Source organism: Euleptes europaea, chromosome 3, assembly GCF_029931775.1.
Source record: "Euleptes europaea isolate rEulEur1 chromosome 3, rEulEur1.hap1, whole genome shotgun sequence".
Lineage (NCBI taxonomy): Eukaryota > Metazoa > Chordata > Lepidosauria > Squamata > Sphaerodactylidae > Euleptes > Euleptes europaea.
The window spans coordinates 2,462,122-2,489,444 of record NC_079314.1 but is presented as its reverse complement, the minus strand read 5'-3'; the positions used below and the strand labels follow the sequence as shown (position 1 = coordinate 2,489,444).

General features: G+C 48.8%; 1 protein-coding gene across 1 annotated transcript in view; it reads left to right on the top strand.

The window, feature by feature from the left end:
* Nucleotides 1-23,673, top strand: part of BCAM (basal cell adhesion molecule (Lutheran blood group)) — a 61,325-nt gene extending 37,652 nt beyond the window's left edge. Inside the window, exons 5-17 of the mRNA XM_056847775.1 lie at nt 3,773-3,843; nt 4,198-4,294; nt 5,760-5,942; nt 6,062-6,214; nt 7,522-7,662; nt 7,802-7,917; nt 10,767-10,908; nt 13,136-13,260; nt 14,833-14,971; nt 19,436-19,468; nt 21,237-21,384; nt 22,357-22,471; nt 23,596-23,673. Coding sequence (XP_056703753.1) covers nt 3,773-3,843; nt 4,198-4,294; nt 5,760-5,942; nt 6,062-6,214; nt 7,522-7,662; nt 7,802-7,917; nt 10,767-10,908; nt 13,136-13,260; nt 14,833-14,971; nt 19,436-19,468; nt 21,237-21,384; nt 22,357-22,471; nt 23,596-23,601 — 1,469 coding nt within the window. The 3' untranslated portion in view covers nt 23,602-23,673. The remainder of the gene's footprint in view (nt 1-3,772; nt 3,844-4,197; nt 4,295-5,759; nt 5,943-6,061; nt 6,215-7,521; nt 7,663-7,801; nt 7,918-10,766; nt 10,909-13,135; nt 13,261-14,832; nt 14,972-19,435; nt 19,469-21,236; nt 21,385-22,356; nt 22,472-23,595) is intronic.
* Nucleotides 23,674-27,323: the final 3,650 nt, after the last annotated feature.

Here is a 27,323-nt window from a genome sequence, read left to right as displayed (position 1 = left end):
TCTCGGGGGAAAAAATGGATAAATATTTGAGCAATGTAAAGGTCAGCAAACTATCCTCTGAACAGCAAATTTTTTTGGATGAATCAATTACAATGGTAGAAATAGAAGATGCAATAATGAAACAAGACAGATAAAACACCAGGTCCAGGTGGAATTACAGCTTTACTTTACAGGACATTTAAGGAGAATTTGAAGAATTCTCTTTTGCAGGTATGTAATGCAATTTTAGACACAAGATTATCTCCAGAGACATGGTCACATGCCTATATATCGTTGATTCATAAGACTGGAAGAGACATGGAAAAAGTAACAAATTACAGACCAATATCTCTTTTAAATGTGGATTACAAAATATATGCTTCTATCTTATCTAACCGTTTGAAGCAATTTATAACATCTTTAATTCATGAAGATCAAGCGGGATTTGTTCCTGGACGACAGATAAAAGACAACTTGAGGATCTTATTGGATTCGATTGAATACCATGAGCAGAACAATCAACATAAAGTACCGGTAGTTTTTGCTTTTTTGGATGCAGAGAAAGCCTTTGATATGGTTTCCTGGGGATATATGAAAAAAGTGTTGGAAAAAATGAATTTTGGGACAAGGTTTCGGACAGGAATTGATGCGATATATAATACACAAAAAGCTAAAATATTAGTAAATGAGTCAATATCAGAAAGTTGTGAAATACAAAAAGGAACCAGACAAGGATGTCCATTATCACCTCTGCTTTTTATTTTGACTTTGGAAACTTTATGTTGTAAGATCCGGGAAACAGAAGCAATTCAGGGTTTGAATGGGAGGCATGGACAAAATATTATATGAAGGAATTCAACTGTGATATTAAGGGATATATTTTGATCTAATTCAGATTTGTTGAGATAACTGAGAGATGACAATAGTTCATTATATTTACATGATAAAGATATGGGTGATTTATTATAAAGAAGTAGACAATAGATACAAAGAGAGTAACAATGATAACAAATGGACAGAGGAGGGGAGGGGGGAAGTCAAAGATATTGTCCCGAGGCCGCGGCCTGGGACGGACCCTCGGGACTGCGCCGCGGCTCCACGCCCCCCGACCCTCCGGGGGAGTCCCCACCCCTGGAGGACCAACCCCACTTACCGGGTCGGAGGGCGGAGGAGGCGAGAGCAAATGGGCGAGGTGGCGGCGCAATGGAAGGCGGGGCAGGCGGGAGAGACGGGAGGGGGTCGGGACCCGAACCCCCCTCGCGGGGGGGGCGTGCCGGCCAGCGGCGGCCGACGCAGACCCTGGGGGCGAGGCGGGGACGGCTCCCCCCAGGCAGCGAGGGCCCCGAGGCCGGAGACTCCGGCAGCAGCCAAGGCCCGGTCCCGTGTTCCGGCGGGAGGACGGGAGCCCGGCACGGTTGGAGACTGCTCGGAGGGGGCGTCGGAGGGGAGCGGGGAGAGAAAGGGAGATGGGGGCAGGAGTGATCGCCCTCGAAGAGCCTGGGGCTGTCGTGCGCGGCAGCGCGACCGCGGGAGCAGAGGAGGATTGAGCCAGCGGCCGCGAAGGGCAGGGCTCGAGGCAGGCATTTCAGGGGAGGGACGCCCATAAAAGCGGCAGCTGAAGCAGAGGCTGAGGAGGAGAGGGAGGCATGTTGGGTGTGCTAGGCGGCAGCCAAAACAGCCTATGCCGGGAGAAGAAGGTGAGAAAAGCGTTCTCACATCAAAACTCCAAGTCTGAAGCCTGGGAAGCTGATGCCCGCTGGGCTGTAGGGCGCGGTGGACCCGTCGTTGGGGGGAGGTCGCGGGGCAGCACGTCAGAGATATACATGTTAGTTAAATGACAAGATAGAATTTGTTATGTTATATAATTTGCTAATGGATATTTGTAATTGAATATGAATCAACTTGGAAAATTAAAAAAATTTTTTTTAAAAAAACTTGTACTCCAACACTTGTGTTGGTCTCTAAGGTGCTCCTGGTCTCCAGTCTAGCTGTCCTACTGTAGACCAACGTGGCTTCCCTCTGAAAAATTAATTTCTAGGGTCTCTTTCAGTTGGAAGCCATTTGACAGCACATAAAACACACAGTCCGATTGCATTTTCATTGGATGTTTCATGCTGTATGATGACATTCTTTTTCTCTTTTGTTACTCTGCAATCCACATTGAACCTCAGTGAGAAAGGAAGGCTATAAATATAAGCTAAATAAATTTTAAATTAAAAAAAAAAACAGCTACCAGACTGCCAATCATGAAATTATCCAATACAGGCCAGCCTGTCCCCAGTTAGCTAAGGCGGCCTCCATCACACCCAACATCACTATGTGCTCTGAATTTATTTCTAATCTTTTGCAATGCCAAGGGACCTATTGAGTAAAACATTTCCCCCGTTAGCGAGAAGGCAGTAAAGTCACAGCCTCTATGTTAGGTACAGCTGAATTCTTCCCTGCCCTGATGACTCTCTGCCTTGCTCATCTCTAGGTCTTTGGACAATCCCTAGTGGCGCCAGTCTCTCTCCCCATCAATCCACAACAAATTTCCCCAGCACCACGTCATTCCTTGGCTTACCAAGTAGTTCCCCGCCCTCAGCAAAACACCTGGAGATGCCTCTTTGTTCTTTTGCAGAGGAGGACTATCTCTCGCCATCTCTCACGTTCAACCTTGCCCCAGTTCCTAGTGTTTGTATCTCTTGCATGCTTCATTTTCCCCTGGCTATGCATGTTGATGATCTCAAACATAGCAAAAGAGAAAAGCTGGGTTGGACTCAACTATATTGTCTGGCAATATCACCTGTCCTGGCCAAGCAACTGTAAACACCAAATGTAGAGAGAACGACAGGGAGAGACGGTGTGTTTGTCTACATGCCTTCCTTGCCATCCACCACTTTCTGTTTCCAATGAAGTGGTTTCTGGCCCTTGAATTTAGCTCAGATGATCCAGCCCAGCTAGTTCTTGAATACTGAGGCAGGATGGAGTTGGATAGGTTGTCTTGCATATCGTTGGGTCCTGGGCTTCTCTCTAACTTTCTTCTTTCTTTCTAGAAAAAGTTATTTATTTATTTATCTATTTATTTTCTCTCTAACTTTCTGAAATCCTCTTTCCCAATCTACCTTGTTTTCCCTTTAATCTGAAAATACTGGAGAAGGGGAAAACACACCATTTTTCACCCCCAGATTTTTTTTTTCAAAAAAACCCTGACTGTTTATTATTTATTTAGAAAATGTATATTCCGCCCCTCCAGAAATTGGCTCCAGGCAGCATGCGATGTAAAAACAAGAAAATAAAATCATCAAAGCAACAATGTAGGAGTTATAAGTACTGGAACAAGCCAAGAAATCAAGCCAGAGACATTTAGTAAAAAAGCAGCATTCAGCAGCCTAAACTGATATCCGTAAAACATCCCTTGGGCTAGATGCGGACCATAAAAACAATGTTGGGGCCAACAGTGAATCCTTTCTTCTTACACATCACAGTTGCATGAGCTAATGGCATCTCCTGGACTGTAAGCTCCCCCCGCAGGATTGCAAAGACAAAGATTGAGCAAATGGGCGAACATACCTTCTGGTAAAGGTTGTGCTCCGCTGTTGACCATCTTATTGAGGAACCCCCTACCATCTTTCAGAGAACCCCAGAATCCCTTGCCACAGAGGGATTAAAACCCCATCTGCTAAAAGTTCAGTCACCTGCCCATGGGGACTCTACAGCAGCAGAGCACATGTGCTTTTGATGAACCCCTTTTAATTTGCGGTGACCTGGTCCAGCCACCAGACTTGCCTAACCTCGGCTTTTCTCCCCACAGACCCTCCTGAATCCCCAGAGGTCAAATGGAGCACCAGGACCCTCTCAGTGACTGGAGAGACCGCTTACGAGGTGAGAACCTGCCTTGGGTTGTATAAAGGTGGAAGGAAAGGCAGATGAACCAGAGAAGCATTGGGATTTGCCTCTGTTTTTAAAAGGGCTTTGTCCCTGTCAGTTACGATACAATGAAAAGCAGAGGAACCTTTGATTGAGGTCTGAATCCAGGGGCGAGGGAAGTGTCCCTGGCTGCTGTCTCTTTTCCAGTTGATTTGCTTTGGCAAAGGCAGATGGTGGCTGGAAGGGAAACAGGTCTTGGTTGGAGATGGATCCAGCAAAGGCAGGTGGTGTCCCGGGAGAAACAAAGCAGGGGATAGGAGGTGACATCAAGGTAATTCTTAGCAGTAATTCAGCGCCTTTCTTTCCCAGATCGCAGTGTGCACCAGCCGGAACGCCAACCCGGTGCCAACCATCCGCTGGTACAAAGATGACCACCCTCTGCAAGCCCCTGCAGAACACAAGAAAGGTAAGGGAGTCGCACCACATATGGAAACATGGCTCTCATTCAACAAATATAGATGTGTGCCTGCTTGCCCCTGGATATCTTTCGTTTACACACACACACACACACACACACCCCTGAGGCTGTGTTGGAATTCCCACAATCCAACATTACGTCCCCTCCTTGCCACGGTTTGCTGTGTGTGAAGCATGCCAGCGTGGTGAGGCAGACTGTGTCCTGGGTTTAGAAGGAGTGAGGTGAAAAGGCACCGTCCTCAGATATTTGAGAAATCAAGGTGTGTTGAGCCAAGGGACAGACCAGATAATGATGCTATATATCATGTTGCTACAGATTCTGTGGATGAATCTCCCTGTGGGTTTTATTCTTCAGCCTGCTGGCTTCTGATCAGGCCTCCTCTGCCCCAGAGCCACAGAGAGAAACGTCAAAGAGTCTCCTTCTGAAGAATCCTAAGCGTCGTGTCTGTTTTGGCCTAAGCAAATACTGAATTTTTTTCTTTCTCTTTGTCAGGGAAACATTTTGATGGATCTCAAAATATTAGAGCTCAAGGGCATCCAATGAAACTGACAGGCAGATTCAGGACTTAAGAAAAGGAAATACCTATTTACACAGAGAGTGATTAAAATGTAGAATTTGCTGTCAGAGGATGTAGTGATGGCCACAGGCTTTGAAAGGGGACTAGACAGATTCATGGAGGAGAGGTCTATCGGTGGCCACTCGCCATGGTGACTAAAGGGAACGCCCACATTCAGAGGCAGTCAACCTCTGAATACCAGTGCTGAGGCAACGTCAGGGGGAAGGCCTCCACCTCTGTGCCTTGTTGGACCTCCAGAAGAACTGGTTGGCCACTGTGTGAGACCGGATGCTGGACTAGAAGGACCACTGGCCTTATCTAGAATCAGTGAGCCTCAAACTCAGTGCTTTCCCATCTTTGTACAACAAAATCTCTGACGATCATCTGCAGTCTTTGCAAGAACCCTCTAAGGTTGATCAGTATGAACTTCCTGGGTGAAGGAACCACACACACGGGCAAACTGAGTGGCTACATCCTGAAATAAATCATGTTGGAGACACAATCTGTATTTTGAAAGAACTCAAAGGTGTGTGCCAGATAATCCCTACACCAGGGGTCCCCAACCTTTTTGAGCCTGTGGGCACCGATGGAATTTTCTCTTCAGTCATGCAGTAAAGATCATTGTGTTGTGGTGGCAGCTGCTGCCAAAGCAACATTTTTAAAAATCTGCACATCAGAAGCTTTGCTGGTCAAAAGCCCAACCTGGCCCCACCCACTTTCTAAAAATACTGAGTAGGCACCAGGAAAGTAATCGGTGGGCACCATGGCACCCACAAGAACCATGCTGGGGACCCCTATCCTACACTATCTCTTGAGAAAGGTCCCTCCTGCTTCATAGCTCCCCAATCTTGCCCTCTGCATCATTCCTGTCGCCCACACTTCCCTGATTCTCCCCAGACTTGTATGTGGTGTCCCGGACAGTGAAAGAGGCTTCGGGGCTCCACACCGTCTCCAGCACACTCTACCTGCGCCCGAACAAGACTGACAAAGACTCACACTTCCGCTGCCAGGTCACCTACGCGATGCCCCGCGGAGAACGTCACAGCCTCGAGTCGGAGAGTTTCCAACTCACGCTGCACTGTGAGTCTTTCCCAACCCTGCTTGCCTGACTCTGAGGCAGAGAAGCCTGCATGTGTACAAGACAGTGATCCTCCTTTCATTCTCTTCTTCTCCCCCCCCCCCCGCACCACCACTTGCAGACTTCACAGAGAACGTTCAGTTTAGTTTGGACTCTCCTAAGATAATCAAGGAAGGGGATGACGTGCGGCTGCTTTGCCAAGGAGATGGAAACCCTCCACCTGAGTATATCTTCTCCAAAATGGAGGTAATGCTCGCTGCTGTTTACCCCAGGGGTCTCCAACCTTTTTGAGCCTGCGGGGGCACTTCAGGATTCTGACACAGGATGGTGGGCATGGCTGCCACAAAAAAGGCTGCCACAGGAGGTGGAGCCAGCCACAAAATGGCTGACTGCACACCTTCAGTCACACAGGGAAGGTCGTTGTGCTGTGGTGGCAGCTGCTGCCAAAGCAGCTTTTTTACAAATCTGGACAGCCAATCAAAAGACCTGCTGGGGCAAATGCCCCATTTGGCCCTGCCCACTTTCCGAAACAACTTGGCGGGTTCCAGGGCAGGTGTCAGCAGACCACGGGCTGCACGTTGGAGACACCTGGTTTACCCAATCTAGTGCTCGTGTGGGGAGGAGGCTGGGTGGACTGAGTGGATAAACCTTTTCCTGTTTGATCTGGCAGAAGATGTGATGAAAACAGCGGTGGCACTGTGTGTGTGTGCGTGTGCGCATTAACACATGAAGCTGCCTTATACTGAATTAGACCTCCCTTGGTCCATCAAAGTCAGTATTGTCTACTCAGACCAGCACCGGCTCTCCAGGGTCTCAGGCAGAGGTCTTTCCCATCACCTACTCGCCTAGTCCTTTTAACTGGAGATGCAAGGGATTGAACTTGGGACCTTCTGCATGCCAAGCAGATGCTCTACCATTGAGCCACAGCCCCTCCCCAAAGGTGTGAATCCAAGCCCCAGCCACTCCATCATTCCTATTCCTCTCTCTTGCCTGTTGCATCTTTTGCAGGGCTAGATTTTATTAATTGGTTTTTTAGGGTGTCCCCGTCACATTTGCTGCCTTTTGGGTCACGATCGGCCTCTGGGCCCCTAGTTGCTGACCAAGAGAGCCGGCATTGTATAGTGGTTAAGAGCGGCCAACTCTAATCTGGAGAAACTGGGTTGGTTTCCCCACTCCTACACATGAAGCCAGCTGGGTGACCTTGGGCTAGTCACAGTTCTCTCCAAACTCAGCCTCACCTACCTCACAAGGTTCCTATTGTGGGGAGAGGAAGGGAAGGCAATTGAAAGCCAGTTTGATTCTCCCTAAAAGGTAGAGAAAATTGGCATATAAAACCAACTCTTCTTCTTTTTCTCCTGTCCTTGGCTTTCTTCATTGCACCGTGCTAGGGGTGCCACTGTAGATCACAGATTCCTTCTGCATACACTAGGTTGGAGGTGGAACTCCGAAATGTCCAGAGTATACATTTGTTTCTGAGGTGGAACTCCGGCTAACATTTTGGGTTAGCTGTTTCTGACACGTCTTTTCTGCTACCTTCCTTTCCACCTCATCTGCAAATCCAGACTCACAACCATTTTAAAGACTTGGGGGCCAACCCTAGCGGACTCCTGTTCCTTCAGCAAGTGACCAAGGATGACAGCGGAACATACCGGTGCCAAGTACTTGATTTCGACAGCCCTCCTGAGGTGGATCTGGAGAAGGAGGTGACCATTGATGTCAACTGTGAGTGCCCCAGGGGCTTCTGAGAGAAAAAAGCACACCTGACGCAGTCTTCCCCAAAGCGAGAAAGCTAGGGGTTCAGCCCCAGTACTGTCAGTCAGTCAATTTCTTTCTCTTCTCTCCGCCCTCCCCCCCACTCTAGATATCGATATGTTGGTCCTAACCCCTAACAGAACTGTGAAAGTCCCCCTGGGGGGAAGCATTGATCTCAACTGCTTTGGTAGTGGTTCCCAGACGCCCATGTTGTCATGGAGAAAGGTGAGTCAGGACTCCGCTGATGTGGCAGATGGGGCTACTTTCTGTGTTCAACACACCTGGCTTTGCAGCAAGGACATTTATTTACTTTTGTCAATCTCATCAGCAACCAGTGCTCTCAGACCAGGGGTCCCCAACCTTTTTGATCCTGTGGGCACGGGCACCTTTCAGATTCTGACACAGGGTGGATTCTGACACAAAATGGCTGCTGCAGAAGCGGAGCCAACCACAAAATGTCAGGGAGTGAGGTTATGTATAACTCTAGTAGTGAATCTTCAGCATCTTCAGGCAGAAGCTCTGTTTAACAGGCTGCCTTTTAAGATGAGCATACTTAAAAGTGTTTTCTTGCTTACTTGCAGCTTACCTTCAGTCACATTTTTAAAACTTGGCACAGCCGATCAAATTTCCAACGGCCAACCAGAAGCCCTGCTGGGCAGAAGCCCCGTCTGGCCTCACCCACTTTCTAAAATCACTTGGCAGGCACCAGGAAAGTCAGCGGCGCCATGGTGCTCACAGGCACCATGTCGGGGACCCCTGGCTCTAACAAAGGTTCTGTTGAATTTGAAGGGACTTACTTCCTAGTAAAAGTGCACCCTGTTACACTCCTTGCCCCACCTCCCGCAGGCACAAGGGAAATCTGAGAAAGTTTTACACCTGATACCAAGAAAAGCTGTATAGAAACACGGACTCATACTGAGCCAGATTGTTAGCTTGGTGGTCTCCTTAGATTACCACAGCTCTTGCAAAGTTTCATGCTGGTGTTTTTAATATACGTAATTAAAAGGGTTTTGTTTTTGTTTTTTTACTCCACTTTTGCATTGGCCTTCAGGCAACTTACAAAAACTACCAACAGATTAGGGGCATGTGTACACCCAGGTAGTAAATGGAGGTTTTAGTGTCATCTTCACAGTCCCCAGAGTTGTCTAACCACTGCTGTTGTTGCTGTTGTTCCTCATTGGCATGTGATGGCCTCAGGTAAAAATACACCCCCTCAGCCCCAGAAATAGACTCTGCAGCCAAATATTACCAGGCTTTACCAGCTGAGGAGGCTGCCCGTTGTGTCTCTGCGTGAGTCCTTGCCCCTTTCCAACCAGGAAGCATGTTCAGATCAGTAACTCATGCAGAGATAACAGGAGGAGGGGGTTCTTCTAAGAGCAGCGAAATCTTACTGCTGCCTACTTTAAAAGCCAGCCTTCTTGGGAGCAACAGTAGAGTATAGCTTAGATTGCTTGTAATTCAGGGGTCAAAGCATGCCTCTGTGTATTAGACTTTTTTGGAACACTCTGAGGTTCACCAAGTGTCCTCATTCTGTTACAATGCGGTAGCCCACAAAGCATCCTTGGCACATTGCGATCCATGTCCTTTGCTCTCTGCCCATTGTTGTGATGCAGCTGTTCTCATTCTGGCCTAATCTTATCCCCATATATTGTATCCTAAATTTGCAACTCCACAAACTGAAAACTGTACTGGGCTCCATATCCAGATAACAAAGGCCTAAACCAGGGATGTCGAACTCAATTGTTACGAAGGCCACATATGACATAAATGTCACTTGGTTGGGCTGGGCCATGCCTCGCTGGCCCAGATCGAAAGTAGAGGGCGGGGGGTGGCTCCCTCGTCTGGCTTGTGGGCCGGAGAAGGGCCGGATCTGGCCCACGGGCCTTATGTTTGACACCCCTGCCCTAAACCATTGTACATACAATGGCAGCCCTCTCCAAGGGAATAAATGAGCGAAAAGTTATCTCTTTCATTTCTTTAACACGCTTAGATCCCACCTCTTGGCCAACAGGTTCTTAAAAAATGTAAAACACCAAAATCATTAAAAAACCAACTGCAATTATTGCAAAATCCCCCAAAGAGTTCAGCATTCAGGAGATTCTGCCCCTCTTTCTCACAATAACTTCAGCTTGCTCCAAAACACTTACTGGAAAAAAACATCTCCCTAATATCCAGCCGGTACCTTTCTGCCCGCAACTGAAACCCATTATGGCGAGTCCTATCCTCTGCTGCCAACAGGAACAGCTCCCTGCCCTCCTCTAAGTGACAGCCCTTCAGATACTTAAAGAGAGCAATCATGTCCCCCCTCAACCTCTTCTTCTCCAGACTAAACATGCCCAACTTCAGCCTTTCCTCATAGGGTTTGGTCTCCAGGCCCCTGTCCTTGGCGCTCTCCTCTGCACCCACTCCATTCAGTCCGCATCCTTTTTGAAGTGGGGCCTCCAGAACTGCACACAAGACTCCAGGTGTGGCCTGACCAATGCAGTGTACAGTGAGACTATGACATCTTGCGATTTGGATGTTATGCCTCTGTTGATGCACCCCAGGATTGCATTAGCTTTTTTTGTCACTGCATCACACTGGCTGCTCATATTTAACTTACGGTCCACCTGTACCCCAAGATCTTGTTCACACACTCTGCTGCCCAGAAGTGTAAACAGCATCCAATATGCATGTCCCTCATTTCTGTTACCCAGAGGTAGAACTCGGCACTTATCCTTGTTGAATTGCATCCTGTTCACATCCGCCCACTTTTCCAGTGTGTTCAGATCTCACTGAATTCTATCTCTATCTTCCAGTGTGTTCGCTGCTCCTCCCAATTTGGTGTCATCTGCAAATTTAATGAGTAGACCCTCCACACCCTCATCCAGATCATTTATAAAAATGTTGAAATCTGAGCTGGTGTAAAGAAATTACGGAGAGTTGGCTGGGTACCCTTCTCCCTGCTGGGAGGGGAGAGGGGGATATATAGGGCCACATTCTGAGGCTGCTGTGCTCAAGTCAGGTTACAGTGGTTTTTTTTAAAAAAAAAAAAACACCCCGAATAGTACAGCACACTTCTGTTCCTTCTGCAGGGAAAAGAAGAGGTGGGACACAGCGGGACCTTGACGCTGACTTCTCTAACCTACCGCATGGCAGGCACGTACACCTGTGAGGCTTCTGTGGCCAGCATCCCTGGTCTGCACAGGGACCAGTCGGTCCGGGTCATTGTAGAAGGTATGGATGTGGGGTGGGGAAAGGGACCTTTCCCGTAACAATACAAGCCTTTGTTTACTTCTGTTCTGTTGCTATTGACACCATTCAGTGTGGGTGTGGTGGTTAAGAGCAGTGGACTCTAATCTGGTGAACCAGTTTTGATTCCCAGCTCCTCCACATGCAGCCTGAGTTCTCTCCGGACTCTCTCAGCCCCACCTACCTCACAGGGTGATTGTTGTGGCGAGGGAAAGGGAAGGTGATTGTAATCCGGTTTGAGACTCCTTAAAAGGTAGAGAAAAGTGGGGTATAAAAACCAACTCTTCTTCATTCCTGTTGAGGCCAGTCAAGGTTCAGGTAACCAGTTCAGCAGGCCTTCCAGAACCACCACCACCACCTCTCCCCCTCCTCCTCTTCCTGTTCGTCTTCATAATTCCAGCATTGATTTGTAAACTGTGGTGGATCAAGGGAATATATCTGATTTGATGTAACTCCTTGCGAGCCATAATCCTGGAGATCTGCATGCATGAAAAAATAAAAAAGAAACTTGAACATAACCCTTAACATCATTGCAATGGGAACTATGGAATTCCAGCTGATTATTATCTTATGTTTAAAGCAGGTCATCTTTGTCCCACGTACTCTTTGCTTAGGACAGAGCCAACCAGAATGAAATGGTTGCAAAATCCAATTGGACCACATTTCACTGTTGAACGTTCACCGGGGTTTCTTAGGTTGCATCCCATTCCACAAGACTTCCTATGAGCAGTCCAACAAAGGTTGCCCCCCCACACCTGTGGGGCAGTGTGGTTGGAGTGTTGGATTAGGATCTGGGAGACCTAAGTACAAAGCCTGACCCTGCCATGAAAGATCGCTGGGTGACCTTGGGCCAGTCACACACTCTTAGCGTAACCTACCTTGCAGGGTGGTTGGGAGGATAAAATGGAGGAGAGGAAAATGATGTAAGCCACTTTGAATACTCATGTGGGGGAGAAGGCAGGATATAAATAAAATAAATAAATACTAAATGAAAGCAGGGTATAAATAAAATAAATATGCAGAGAAAATGTACATTGCAGGGGGCATGCGAACAGGAGATTTCTGACTGCCGCAATCTAGCACTTAATAGAGAATTTTATAAATGCTAGAGTTAATTCCAGGAGTCTTGACTTGTGCTCCAAGAAGTGATTCTGGCATTTGGGGAGTGTTCTCTGAGTGCCAGAATTGCTTCTTGGAGCTCTTTAGAGTACTTCGGTCACATTCAGTCACTTAGTTGGCACTTAGAAATTCTCCAGGCGCTGCAGGTTTCCAGAACCTTAGGGAACTCACTGACCTGACCTGGATAGCCCAGGCTAGCCTGATCTCAACAGATCTCAGAAGCTAAGCAGGGTCAATCCTGGCAAATATTTGGATGGGAGACATCCAAGGAATACCAGGGTTGGGATGCAGAGGCAATCAATGGCAAAAGGACATAAGAAAGGCCATGCTGGATCAGACCAAGGCCCATCAAGTCCAGCAGTCTGTTCACACAGTGGCCAACCAGGTGCCTCTAGGAAGCCCACAAACAAGATGACTGCAGCAGCATTATCCTGCCTGTGTTCCACAGCACCTAATATAATAGGCATGCTCCCCTGATCCTGGAGATAATAGGTATGCATTATGACTAGTATTCATTTTGACTAGTAGCCATTGATAGCCCTCTCCTCCATGAACATGTCCACTCCCCTCTTAAACCCTTCCAAGCTGGCAACCATCACCACATCCTGGGGCAGGGAGTTCCACAATTTAACTATGCAAACCACCTCTGAACATCTCTTGCCTTGAAAACCCCACCAAGGGTTGCCATAAGTCAGATATGACTTGACGGCAGGGAATCACATAGAGCGTGTTTGTCAAGGTCTTTAAATGGTGAGATTGCACAAGTGTGTGGCCCCTTTTACTCTTGCCTGGAGGAGGAAATGCTCACAAGTAAGGAGGAGCCATTCTCTTTCTCCTTCTGGAGTTCTCTGTTCCATGGCAGAGCGGGAGCTTGACTCCTGCCTCTGCAACCCTGACCCAAGATTTCAACCTCTCTGCCTTCCCCGCGGGAAAAGGGTCTTGTCTACATCCTGAGATCCTGTCTTAACGAGACATGCTGGGGATTGCATGCAAAGCTGGTCTTCTGCCACCAAACCGCAGCCCCTGGCTTCTGTTCTCAGTGCAGAACACCTGTGGTTCTCGTGGCAATTTCCTGACTTGTTCCCTGAAACAGGGAAGCCGGAGCTGGAGCAGCTGCAGTCGACAAGCCATTACCACAGTTTCGGCCAGAAGGTGATGTTGACTTGCTCTGCTTTGGGCCACCCAGAACCACGGATCACCTGGAGCGTACCTGGAGAGGTGAGGATGGGGACAAGTTGGGAAGGCCTGTGGGGAGATCCTCTCCATGCCCCTCCAGGGCTGGGGTTTTTCAGATGGTTTTGTGGGGCTTCTAAAGGGATAAAGTGGGACAAAGGCAGCTGAGCTCTCTTGCAAGAAGACCTGTTTACCACTGCTGCTCATCTCTGTAAAATGCGCAACCTCAAAGAGTGTGTTTGAGGGTGTCCACTCGTTGCAGGAATTCCTAGGACAGGGGTCCCAATGTGGTGCCTATGGGTGCCACAGCACCCACTGGCACCTTTCCTGACACCCACCAAGTGTTTTTAGAAAGCAAAGAGGGCCAGATGGGGCTATTGCCCAGCAAGGCTTCCAATCGGCCATTGGGGGTTGAATAGGCTATGCAGATTTTTTTGAAAGATTGCTTTGGCAGCAGCTGCCACCATAACACAAAAACCTTCCGTGAAGCTAAGCTGTGGCAGCCGTTTTGTGGCTGGCTCTGCCTCTTGCGGCAGCCAGTTTGTGGCTGTGCCATCCTACTATGTCAGAATGCTGAAGATAACCACAGGCTCAAAAAGGTTGGGGATCCCTGTTGTGGGCGGGGGAGGGAGGTGTCTCTCCATTGCAAAATGTCTTGAGGACAAAACCATTTGCACCGGAGTGCTCAACTCTTTCCCTGACTGTCACTTCTCCCCAGAAAACCTTCTCCCCATCCCACACTTTCACTGTCCTGGAACCATGTTTTGATTTGTACCAGAAATGGGGAGGGGGGACCACCTGGAGGGTACATGTGGCAGTGCTTCAGAATTAAAGAACATAAGGAAAGCCCTGCTGGATCAGACCCAGGCCAATCAAGTCCAGCGGTCTGTTCACACAGCGGCTAACTAGGTGCCTCTAGGAAGCCCACAAGCAAGACCAACTGTAGCAGCATCCTATCCTGCCTGTGTTCCACAGCTCCTAATGGAATAGGCATAGAGAATAAGTGTGCATCATGACTATTAATCATTTTGACTAGTAAGTAAGTGTCCTGTTGCTTTTCCACGTAGAAGTTACTTATTGAAAACCTCTGCTTTTTCCCAAGTACCGCAAAGCGACAGAAGCGACTCTCAAACGACCGATTTTGCAGCACCCATTACAGACAGCAGCTAAAACATTTGCAGAGGGCCAAACTACATGATTACTTGTTTTGTTTTTTAAGGATTTGGTTCCTCAGATCTTGCTCGCTTTCCTCACAGCCAAACACATCTGTGGATAATGTTGTTTTGAAAGTCTGGCGGGTCCAATTTGGTTTGTAACTGTGGCCTTTTTCAGAGCCGAAATGGCCTCAGGGAGTTTGCCCCATTTTGGTGCTGCACCTTCTAGGGCAGAGTTGAACCAAGGCCTTCCATCACTACAACAGCTTTGTCAGTTAGTAGATGTAGCCTTAACTCCTGCCCGGAATGGTATGTGTTAGGCCGTTTCCAGGCTTAAAGCCAGCCTACTTCTTCATGTGTCCCACAGAGATGGGTAGAGGCAAAACGGAGAGAGCAGGGAATCCAAGGTGGGAACGGGCACTGTCTCCCGAGTAAACCTCACTCCCCTTTTTCGCTTCTCCAGCCTTCCACTAACAGCTCGGCCAACAGAGTAACCAGCGCACTGTCGGTGGAGGTGACTCCCGAGCTAGCCGAGGGCGGGGTTAAGTGCTTGGTGGAGAACCAGCATGGCTCGGATGAGTGGACATTCCAGTTGGTGACTGGTGAGTGGCCACAAGAAAGAAGCAAGGGGTCGTAACATTTTGTCTTCGTGGGCATGTGCGCAGGATGCCTGCACTGGGTGTGTATGCCAGTTTGGGCAGGGAGAACGGCTGTCTGGCTAAATTACCACCTGGACTAAATAGCAGGCCATTGTTGGGACGGATGAGGCACTTGTCCCAGGTGAAGGCTGCTGCCACAATTCAGGCTCTGCTGTTGTCTTCCCCAATGGCACAAATGCCCTTGAATCTCATCCTCATCTATGCTGGCCACGTGTGGGTAGAAAGCTACTGGGCATGTGCAGTTAGGGGAGGGGAAGTCAGCATCTGCTGCTGCTACAATGGGGGGGGGAGCGGCACCTAACACCTGTCAGGTGCCTCTTTGCCTGGCCCATAGGTTTGCCAACCTCCAAGAGGTGGCTGGAGATCTCTTGCTATTACAACTGATCTCCAGGCGATATAAATCAGTTCCCCTAGGGGAAATGGCCGCTTTGGCAATTGGACTCTATGGCATTGAAGTCCCTCCCCCTACAAACCCTGCCTTCCTCAGGCTCCACCCTCCAAATCTTTTGGTATTTCCCCACCTGGCGCTGGCAACCCTACTGGCCCTGTATATGAGCAAGCTAGGCTTGACTTCTATTTAAAATGTCTTTTAAATTTGAAGCTATTGTTTATGTTTAAAAAGGTATTTAGCTTTTTATATTTCTTATGAGCACTTCCTCCCCCCACAAACCTTCACTTTCTGTCTTCAGTTCAGGTTTAGGAAGGTGTGACTTAATGCTCAAAGTCTCTCGGTCATTGCGTTACATTTCCCCGTCCCCAGCTATTTGGCTGATGTCCCCGGTTTATCTTTCCCCCATCCTGATCCACTTGGGCCCAGTTTCAGTGTGACGCTGGCAAGGCAGAAGCACTCTCGTGTGGGGGCATTGCAGTCCTGCAGTGTTGTGCTGAATCTGGGCCCGCCTCCCCTGCAAAGCAGGCTACGCAAGATGCACGGTCAGTGGCCCGCTCTCAGTGAGACGTCATGAGTGCGCAAATCCCCACTGGGGAGCACTTGCACCTTGCTGGCATTATGTTTAAATCGGTCCTCGGCCTGCTTACTTTGGTTGCCTGGTCAGCAGGGAGGGGCCCCTCGATGCTCTAGGCTAACAAAAAAAGGGGGAACTCAACCAGATATGTAGAGGGATCTTCAAAGGTTAAGCTAAAACTACAAACTATAACAAAATAATTATATTTATTACAAGGTATACGCTATAAAATTGTTAAAAGCACAGGGCCTGTAGTACAGGCTATGTATAAAATATCCATTACAAAATTCTTATACACAGTTGATATACATTCAACATAAATGACCAATGCTGGACCATAAGCGTTTTGGCCTGAATAGGCCTTCCTCAGTGGTCATAAATACTTCATATGTAGCCTGTAATACAGGCCCTGTGTTTTTAACAATTTTATAGTGTACAGTGGTGTGAATCGTGAGCCAAAATTGTAATTCTGTACTGAAAGGAGCTGAATTCCACAGCAAGCGTTTTAAATGATAAATTATCATTATGCTTATTTTATATTGGATTGTTTGTGCCTCAATCCTGTGCCTGCTTTATGCAGGAGTAAGTGCCATTGCTAGGGTTGCCAACCTCCAGGTAATAGCTGGAGATCTCCTGCTATTACAACTGATCTCCAACCGATAGAGATCAGTTCACCTGGAGAAAATAGCCACTTTAGCCATTGGACTCTATGGCATTGAAGTCCCTCCCCTCCCCAAACCCCACCCTCCTCAGGTTCTGCCCCCAAAATCTCCCGCCGATGGCAAAGAGGGACCTGGCAACCCCAGCCATTTCACTCTGGTGGGACTTGCTTCTGAGCAGGCGTGCGTAGGGCCGCATGGTTCTGCTTCTGCAGGGCCCAGGGAGGAGCATGAAGGTCTGACCCCTAAAGCACAGATCTGGCCTCTCTCCCACCCCTCTTCTCATCCTCTCCCAGCCCATCTTCCTTATCAGATCAATACTCTTTCACCAGCAGCAGAGGGAAACATCTCTCCAATACATTTCATCTATCCTACACATTTTGAGCACCCCAGGAGTACAAAAATATACAGAAGGTTTTTGATGATGTTGAAATCCCAGTCCTTGTATTATTAATGATGACGGAAATACTCTGTTACCCTATTACCAAACAACCCTGTCAGCAAATCCATTTCTTTTACAATTAACTGTTTTAAGTACTGAAATAATTTCTCAAACCATTCAGAGAAAGGATTTTAAAAAAGAGAAACACTCAGCCAATTGCATTTTTTCTTATCCAGCGGGAGATTAGTGGTTAACTAATCTGGTTCACATTGAGGAACAAAGTGGATTAGAAATGAAGTGAACAAATAAATAATATTTTTAGAATTCACACATCATAGTTATCCCTCTTTTTTGACCATTTCGAAAGACCTGTCTATCCCTATATCCTCTCTGAAGGCTCTTTTTCCCCATTTATCCTCAACATGCTTTTATTTATTTATTTATTTATTTATTTATTTGTGTTATTTATAGTCTGCCTTTCTCACAAGGGGGCCTTGATACGTTACATCTTATGATCTCTGAGCGTGGCTCACTCAGGAACTCAGGGCGGATTACACATAGTGAGTCAGTACAATCACCATTGTATTTGGAGGACATTAATTCATAGTGACTTGATGGCACTTAACACACACGCACACACAAAATAAAAAAAATGGGATAGGAGTAGGATTTTAGAAGCCTGGAGCCACCAGAAAGAACAGAAGCCTAACGTAAGTACTAACATGACACATTGAGAGGTATAGAAATTACATAATAGGATCCTACTTACAATATGCTATACATACCAGTATAGACCACAGTGCCAGTCCCTTTTTTACAGTGCAGTCCTATTACCCACGCAGAAAGGCCCTCCTGAATTGCATTCTTTGCAGAGGGCCAGGAGAGCGGGAACAGAATAGGGTAAGCGAGGGGTCACACTAGGCATTCTATGAATCACAGAATCAGAGAGTTGGAAGGGGCCATTCAGGCCATCTAGTCCAACCCCCTACTTAATGCAGGGTCAGCCTAGAGCATCCCCGGCAAGTGTTTGTCCAGTCTCTGCTTGAAGACTGCCAGTGAGGGGGAGCGCACCACCTCCCTAGGTAGCTGATTTCTCTATCAAACAACTCTTACTGTAATTTTCCCCCCTAATATCCAGCCGGTACCTTTCCACCCACAATTTAAACCCATTATTGTGAGTCCTATCCTCTGCTGCCAACAGGAACACCTCCCTGCTCTCCTCTAAGTGACAGCCCTTCTAATACTCAAAGAGAGCAATCATGTCCCACCTCAACCTCCTCTTCTCCAGACTGAACATTCCCACGTCCCTCACCCTCTCCTCGTAGGGCTTGGTCTCTGGGCCCCTGATCATCCTTGTCCCTCTCCTCTGCGGCCACCCTGTGTCTTCCTCCTGATGCCTCAGTTAGCAGAAAAAGAGTGCTGCGGCGCCATTGTATGGGCCCATCTTTATGAGCCAATGATGCAAGTGAGTCCCTAGGCGTTGCCCAGCACGCAGTGATGTAATGGCACACTTTTGCTCTTAGCTGGTGGCTGTATTCACACAACAAAGCTACATTTGCTGAATGCTTTTTTGGCTGAAGGGTGGGGGGAATGTTGCACCTTCTGGCTCTACCCCTGACCCCGCATATTTAGTGGAGGGTGTAAACAAAGACTTAGGTTCATACAGCTATATGCACATAGACTCTGATGGACAGTCGGGAATTCTGCCAAAGGGGAGGGATTGGGATTGTGGACTCATTTTCCATTGTACCCAAACAAGTCCAAAGGCAGAGCAAATGAAAGGGATCCCACCCTGTACTGCAGTCTATGAATACACAATAAAATGGTAAAGGGGGCTTACATGTTACAAGAGATTGGGGTGGGGAATAGAGGCATAGAACAACACTATCACTGCTGTGAACTTAGGCAGATCATGAGAGGGAGAGCAGGAAGGGTTGTGTCAGTGCTTGGTTCTTGTGGCCCTTTCTTACATACCCAGGGAAATGCTGACCACCACTTTGGGGTCAGGAAGCGATTTCCCTCCAGGCCAGATTGGCCAGGGATCCTGGAGGGTTCCCCCCACCCAATCTTCTAGGCATGGAGTAGGCATCACTGGGGGTATGGAGGGAGTGAGTTGTGAATTGCCTGCATTGTGTAGGGGGTTGGACTAGATGACCCTGGTGGCTCCTTCCAACTCTTATGATTCTATAACTTTTGTGCAACACCTAATTCCTTTGCAGCCCCAATTCCGCATGCAGGGCTAATTGCCGTGTATGTAGGCAGTGCATTTCCAGCCCTGTGGAGTGCCACCATGGGAGGATTGAAAACAAGGATTTGGGGGTGGGGGGAGGGTGGAATGTTAGCCAAAGGAAGGAAGGTGTTCCCCCAAAAATTTTGCTAACAGACCTGTCTCTTCCTGTAGCGTCCCCAACAGTATCTGCTACAGCGGTTCCAGGTAAGTTCTTCCCCTGGATTGAGGACCTTCCAGAGTGGTGTGTGAGCAGTGTTGACCGGGGGGGTGGGGGGGCTCTACTGGCAAGCTACATGGGGAGGTTGGCTGCTAACTGCTTTTCCCCCTCTCCTGCATGCCTTCCAGGAAACCCTGTACTGCAGGTGTTGGCTGGGGTGGGGTAGGGAGAACTTGTCATATCCTCCCCGGACTGTCCTGTGGAGGGCCGGCTGGGAAGGAAAGAGAAAGTGGTTGAGTTTGGTTTATTTCCACCCCCAACTCACCCACCCACCAAGGAAAAACAGAAACTTGGGAGAACATTCAGAGGAATTCTATGAAAAGAGGAAAGGAATATTTTAATTCCCCAGCGGCTTCACTGCAGGATACTTTTGCATTTGTCAGAGTTCGAAGAAGGTTCATTTTCAGTCATTCTGGAGTCTCAAGGGGCTGTGGCTCAGTGGCAGAACCTCTGTTTTGCATGCAGAAGATCCCAGGTTCAATCCCTGGCATCTCCAATTAAAGGAACCAGGCAAGTAGGTGATGTGAAAGACCTCTGCCTGAGACCCTGGAGAGCAGCTGCCAGCCTGAGCAGACAAGACTGACCTTGGTGGACCAAGGGTCTGATTCAGTACAAGACAGCTTAATATTTCATGGGGGAACCAAGTTCAAATAACTATTATACTAGTTTCAGAGTTTTGTGGTGATTTTTTTCCCCTTGAGGGAAGATATGTTGTAGGCCTTCAGATTTCTGGGAAATGTTGCCTCCATGGATTTCCATCTCCTGAAAGAGAGGCTTTGCAGCAGAGGGTCTGCTGATGGATGAATGAATATCTGCATGAATACCATTGGGGCATTTGAGACTCCCCCGAGTCTGGGTTTTTCCGTTTTATACCACTTTAACTGTCCTCTGAAGCATTCTGGGGGTTGTAGTTTGTGGTTACTGAGAGTTAGAACTGCAATTCCCAGGGTTCCCTGGGGAGGAGGAATGATAGGTAAGCCATTTGAAAGTCAAGATAGTGGGTGTCCTTGGGGAGAGGAGCCATGGCTCAGTGGCAGAGCATTTGTTCAGGATGTAGAAGGTCCCAGGTTCAATCCCCACCATTTCCAGTTAAGAAATGACCAGGTAGTTGGGCGGAAGACTTCTGCCTGAGGCCCTGGAGAACTGCCAGTCTGAGTAGACCATACTGATCCTGATGGACCAAGGGTCTGATTCAGTATAAGGCAGCTTCATGCGTTCGTGTGATGGTGGTTAGGGCTATGAGCCTTCCCTGCCAGAAGTCCCTCTCTGGAGAGACACCTTCTGTTTCCCTGGACCTCTGATGGGAAGCGCCCACTGGCAATAGCGTCCACGGTGTCCTGGCTTCTGGGCCTCTATGGAATTTCAGGGCAGGAGTACGGTTGCCATGTCCCTCCTGGCAACCGGCGGGAGATGTTGGGAGATGGGTACAGGGGGCGGCGATCTGGGTCCCTGTGTGATGACGTCACCTCTGGTGTGATGCCGAAACTCCGGCATCACACCAGGGGGACACTCTAGCACTTGCCCCAAAACTCTATGGCTTCCACATTGCGCTGGACGTAATGTCATCACTCATGGACGCAGATTGCTCCCCTCCTTTTTGGCTAGCTTGCTTCTGCCCACCAAACAGCTGAGTGTTGGCAGGGAGCGGCAAGAACCCTGTGAAGATTGCCCACCGTTAGGGGCTACCTGGGAACCCTAGTGGGGAGACTGTCCACATGAGCTCCCCTGATTTCTGTTTTCTCTCATCCCCACCAGTGGACGGGAGTGAAAGCCAGGGCGGAAGCACAGTGGCCGTCATCGCAGTGTGTGTCTGTGTTCTCCTGCTCCTTCTCATCGTGGGCTTCTTCTACTTCATGCAGCGCCGTGGCCGGTTGCCGTGCGGCGGGGGTGAAAAGAGATCTTTGTGAGTGGGCTCCGACCAAAACCACTTCCGAATGTCTCCCTCCTTTACCCCACTTCCGCACCTGCCCAAACTAGTCTCTCCCTCCCACTCCCTGCTTCTCCTTGGAATTTGTCAGGAGGGAAGGCGGAGAGAGCATATTAGTTGGCTGTCACACACACACACACACATACAAACATTTGGTGCTGAAATTCGTGGCTTCACTAGGGATTAGGCAACCTGCAGCTGACATGATCCTTCTGGCCCTCAATGGTTTCCAACATGGATCTCATCCCGTTCTGCAGATGATTTCTTTCTCCTCTGCAAGGTGGCGTATAAGGAAAAGGGCTCTCTTTCATGGCCCTCTGATGGAGGCTCTGGCAGGAGTTTGCACTGGAGCCCCTTACTCAGGTCTTGGCTAAAGGTGAAGGAGGGTGCATAATAGACAGAGCTTCAGCTGCAGAGGGTTAAAGAGCCCTTTGGTGTGGTTTAAAGGGTCCTTTCGCACAGGAGGGGGTTAGAGAACACATTGCTTACACAAGAAAGAAGGGAGCTAAAGAGCTTTTTGGTCGCTCAGGAGACAGGGCTAAAGAGCCCTTTGCTTACATAGGACAGGAGAGGGCTAAAGGGGCCCTTGCCTGCATTGGGATTGATAAGCTAATGTTGTGGCACATCTTCCCGTGCTCAGTCCAAACGTTTCCTGTATAAAATTTACTTGCCAGCCAGAGGCTTATGCGAAGTCCTCCTCGTTTGGTGCCCATGCATATGCAAATATATGCAGATACAGCAATGGCCTCAGAGCACAGATTTTTAATTTTTAACACGGAGCTCCTGCATGTCCAACTGCAGAGTCCAGATGGGATGAAGGATCTTGGGCGGGTGGGGGGTGGGGAGGGAAGATAAAAGAGTCCCAGCAAGTAATCTTATGCCGCTGGGTCACTTGGCCACCTGTCCCCGGAACATCATGCTCAGATGTCTGTTTCGCTCTCCTGCCAGGACCCCCAAGGAAGGGAATCCTGATGACAACGTGGTGGAGATGAAGACAGACAAGCGGAACGAGCAGACGGGGTTGCTGAGCCCAGGCGGTGGTGGCGGAGGCGGGACAAATGAGGTGAGGAAGGGCTGGAAAGAAGGAATCTCACGGGAAATCAGCGTCCAACTTAAAATGGCTCAAGTTTGCTGGGTTCTGTCTAGCCTCCTCCCCCACACCTGGATGGAGCCTGTAGCTCGATTTTGCCTGTAGCTAGAGGCCAGAGACCCTGACCTGGATGGCCCAGGCTAGCCCGATCTTCTCAGATCTCAGAAGCTAAGCAGAGTCGGCCCTGGTTAGTATTTGGATGGGAGAGCACCCAAGGAAGTCGAGGATTGCTATGTGGAGGCAGGCAATGGCAAATCACCTCAATTCATCTCTTTCCTTGATCTGGCCACCAAGGAAGCCTGGGGATGCTGGGCAGAGGCCAGGCAATGGCAAATCACCTCTGAACGACTTTTGCCTTGAAAACCCTACCGGGTCGCCATAAGTCGGCTGTGACTTGACGGCACTTTCCACCATCAGTAGGAAGAGGAGATGGCCAGTGTGAGCTCTTCCCCTTTCAGAGGAGACCCGGGGGGTTACCGCACTTTGTATTCCCAGCGATGTATTAAGAGTTTGAAAATGTTGTAAAAAACATCGCTTTAAAAGGGTTTTTGGATACCACGGCTTCCATGGTTGGAAGACGTCTTCACAGCTAAAGGGGCCAAACAAAGTGCAAACAGTATTTTTTATAACGTTTTCAAACTCTTAATACATCGGTGGGAATACATAGGAAGTGTGAATAGTATTTTTTATAACATTTTCAAACTCTTAATACATGGCTGGGAATACAAGTGCGGTAACCCCCCTGGACTTGTGACTGTAAATGGCTTTGGTTGTAGCTTTGTCAATGAGAGGTAAAATTGCCTATTAAGGCATGGAAATGCTCCCTTACAGAAGTGGAGGGGCTTGAATTCAAGGCCTTTCTTTTCCTGTTTCACCCAGTGAGCTCCCTGTGACAGCTGCTTCCATTACGCACGGACCCAAGTGTGTGATGTGGGTTTTCTGGGGAAGAAATAGTTTTGGAAAAAAGTTTTTTTCCAGTGCCTTAAGTGAACCATTATCCAATTTGGCATATCTGTTTTGACTTAGATTTAGTAAACAGAATACAAAAAGCCAGGTGGTAAATTTGTTTCCCCCTTTCTGCTTCTGCCTCCTTTCAGTGCTGAGAGGGACCCTGGATTGGGCTTGTTCCAGAGAGACCCCCCACCTCTGCCGCCTGCTCTGCACCACACCATGGAAGAAGAGATGCTCAGACTGGACCGTGCTATGGGGACAGCGGTCCCTCCAGGGCCCCTTGGTTCAAGAGGGGAGAGGGCATCCTTGCAAGCTGGACTCTTGGTGGGGGGGATGTGCGTGGGGGGGGGGGGCTTGTGCTGCCATCACTACAACTTCCTCCTTAGAACCTCTGGGTTTTTTTCCTTTTCAAAAGATTGACAAGTGCTGCGACCCCTCTGCTGTCAGCCTGCAGCTGAATCCCCAAGTGGACATCAAAAACCACCCGTGTTCTTATGTCAACCACATGCAAACTTAGCCTTGCAAATCAATCCCCCCTACTCAAAGTTATGGCTAACAAAACAATCTTGCTCACCTATCTGCTTTGTCATTTGTGGCCTAGAAGGAAGCAGATCTTGTAAAGCGTCCCCACCTGATCGTCTGGGGATGTGATTTTTTTTTGTTCACCTTAGACAACCAGGCCAAGAAGCATTTTCCTCCTCACACACTCATATCCTCTGCATGCAAACAAGCATCAAAATTCAGTGGCTGCAGGCACACCTCTGTCCACCATGCCTCTTACCCACACACATAAAAAGCAGATGTGGGTATCTCTTTTCCAAATGTGTGCCCAGGTATGAACATGCCCTGGGTTGTAGCTCCATGCTACAAGAAGCTTCACCCCCTGACGCGTGCTGGTCAAAACTAAAGGCACTCGCCAAGGTCTCTCTTTTTTTTGTTTTCCTGGCCAGTTGGCAACCCAAAAGCATGTACTCTCCAGGTGCCAACAACCATGTTCCAGAAGAGCCCCAGCTTCAGTCACTGACGAGTCATTCTGATGCACCAGGCAGGGCAATTTGTCTTTCCTCCATACTTGGCAGGCTGGCTCGTGGGTTGTGTCTCTGGTCTATGTGCCCTTAGCATTTTGGCACAGCAGCCAACCATTGGCACCGTTAGAGGTTTTGAGGGTGGCACTTTCAGGACCTCCTTTCTGCAAATTCAGGACCGGCAGCTCTGAACCCCCCTCTTGCATGGGGAATTCCTGCCATGTTCCAACAAACCTCCCTGCCATGTTCCAACAAACCTATTTGCTTTTCCCATGTACATGCCGTCCTCCGCAGCCGCTGCTTCCTTCGGGCGGGGGAATGGGCCCGCCATGCCCATTGCTAAGCCTGGCAGTTCCCTGACTGTTTCCAGCCACTCTTTGGTGTCTCCCCACCAACAGGGGTGGGCCTGATCCTGTTCGTGCCAATATTTCGGATTCTCTTCCTTGCAATGTATTTGGTTTTTATATGTCTGTATGGGATACTGTGTTTGGGGGTTGTTACCATCCTGCCGTCCCTCGATCTCCAGGGCAGCCCCTCTTTCAAACCACCTCTTTCTTTCTCTCTTGCACTGACTGTCTGGTCAAGACACTGGTGGGTGGGGGTGGGAGGGTGGGGCCTTTTAAAACAGCTTGTTGTATATTTAATGAGAGGCAAAGCTAGGGGGGGGACGAGTGGGGAGACAGTAGGGAGGGCTAGACCAGGGTGGGGGTTGATTGACTAGGCCTGAAAGATGCACTCTGCGGGGGGTGGGAGAGACTCTCATGGCCTCTGTTTGCAAGGCAGCTGGGAAATTATTCCCCTCTTTCTTTTCCTGCCCCGTCCTGCTTCTTTTACTCATGGATTTCTCTCCCTCTTTCTCTCATGCATTTCATTGGCCAAAGATGCCCATACATCTCCACTCCCTCTCCTCCTGTTTTTTAGGGGGATTGCTATTTAAAAAAAGAAAAACAGTTTGCTCTTGTGCCTTTACCAGCAGATGACGGTGGGGATGAACTCTGGCAGCAGAGGATAGGACTCGCAATAATGGGTTTAAATTGTGGGCAGAAAGGTACTGGCTGGATATTAGGGGAAATTTTTTTACAATAAAAGTTGTTCGACAGTGGAATCAGCTGCCTAGGGAGGTGGTGAGCTCCCCTCACTGGCAGTCTTTAAGCAGAGGCTGGACAAGCACTTGTCAGGGATGCTCTAGACTGATCCTGCATTAAGCAGGGGGTTGGACTAAATGGCCTCTATGGCCCCTTCCAACACTATGATTCTAAGATTCTCTGTGGAAAAGCTTCCCCTACTAGTTTCTCGAGGAGCCGTGGAAAAGCACAGGAGCACCCCCCCCCCCGATCCATTGGCATCCCTCTATCATCTGCCCTGTCCTTGCCTCTGTTTCCCCTCCCTCCCAAACTGCCTGTTACCTGCTGCCCCTTCCCCCGGGTTACACTGTACATTAGCAATTAAAGAGACTGTAACCTCCTCGTGGGCTCCTGGTGTGTCTCTCCCCCCTCCTTTCCTTCTCTATCAGTTTCCTGGCCAGCTCCCCCCATCCCCCCACCACCCTGCCCTCTTAGTCACTGAGTTTCAAAAATAGAACCTCCTTGGGGATGTCTCATCCACAGCTTTTGAAGTCTCGGAAGTGCTGTTTGATTCTCCTCACCTTCAAAGGGAAATTAATTTTTGGCAGGGGGGGGATGTTCAGTGTTTTCCAGGAAGGGAAGCTTCAGGGGAGAGAAGGAGGTTTAAGTCGAAGGTCCACAGATACTGGTGGTTGTTTCTCCGTATGGCAAAGAATCAGCCAGCTTCACCGGGAAAGATTCACTGGAAAAGATAATAATGCTAGGAAAAGTGGAAGGCAGTAGAAAAAGAGGAAAACCCAAGACAACACTCAGTTTGCAAGACCTGAGCAAGGTTGTTAACGAGAGGACATTTTGAAGGTCATTAATTCATAGCATCGCCCTAAGTTGGAAGCAACTTGACAGCACTTAACACACACACATGAACCAGCTAGCCCATGGAAACTGATTACAGGCCTACCTATGGACTGCAGCCTGCATTTTACCCTCCTTTGTGAACATACATGCGTAAGCTCCACTGCTATTGAGCACTGGCCGCATACACACTTGGAGCAGGATTGCAAGACACCCCCCCCCCTGTGTGTGCATGCTCACATGTGAGTATCTTAAACCTACACTGCAATGCTCTGAGAGAATTTGTTGCAGCCATGGAATGTTCACAAACATTTTCCGCCTGCTGTTTGACACTGGTGTCAGGCTTGGGATGTTCAAGGCAGTCAGCCTTTGTTAACTGAAATGAAGATTGTATATGGGTGGAGGGAAGAAACCAGGTGAAGCTGTGCAAGCAGAAGAGATGGGGGGGGGTTGGTGGTTGGAAAGTTCAGTCGGAGGCAATCCCACAGAAACCAAGAAGGTGCAGGTAGCCCCAGGGGAGGGTGGCTAGAAGGCAAGAGACAGGCACAGACAGGAGGCTGGAAAATAAGGGGCTGAGCAGAAGGGTGAACTAGAGAAGAAGAGTTGGTTTTTCTATGCTGACTTTCTCTACCTTTTAAGGAGAATCAAACTGGCTTACAATCACTTTCCCCTCCCCACAACAGACAACAGACACAACAGGTCCAAGGTCACTCAGCTGGGTTCATGTGGAGGAGTGGTTCTGATAATAAGTCCACTGCTCTTAACCGCTATACCATGCTGGTTGTCATGGGGGTTGCACCTAAGGGAACAGCGTTGGGCTGGGGAAGGCTAGAAGCCGGTCTGAAAAGTGGCCGTGGAAAGGGCTGCCCAGCCTTGAAATAACCCCGTGCTTGAGGGCAGCATGGACAAGTGGTAATGCTCCTCTGGCCCTGG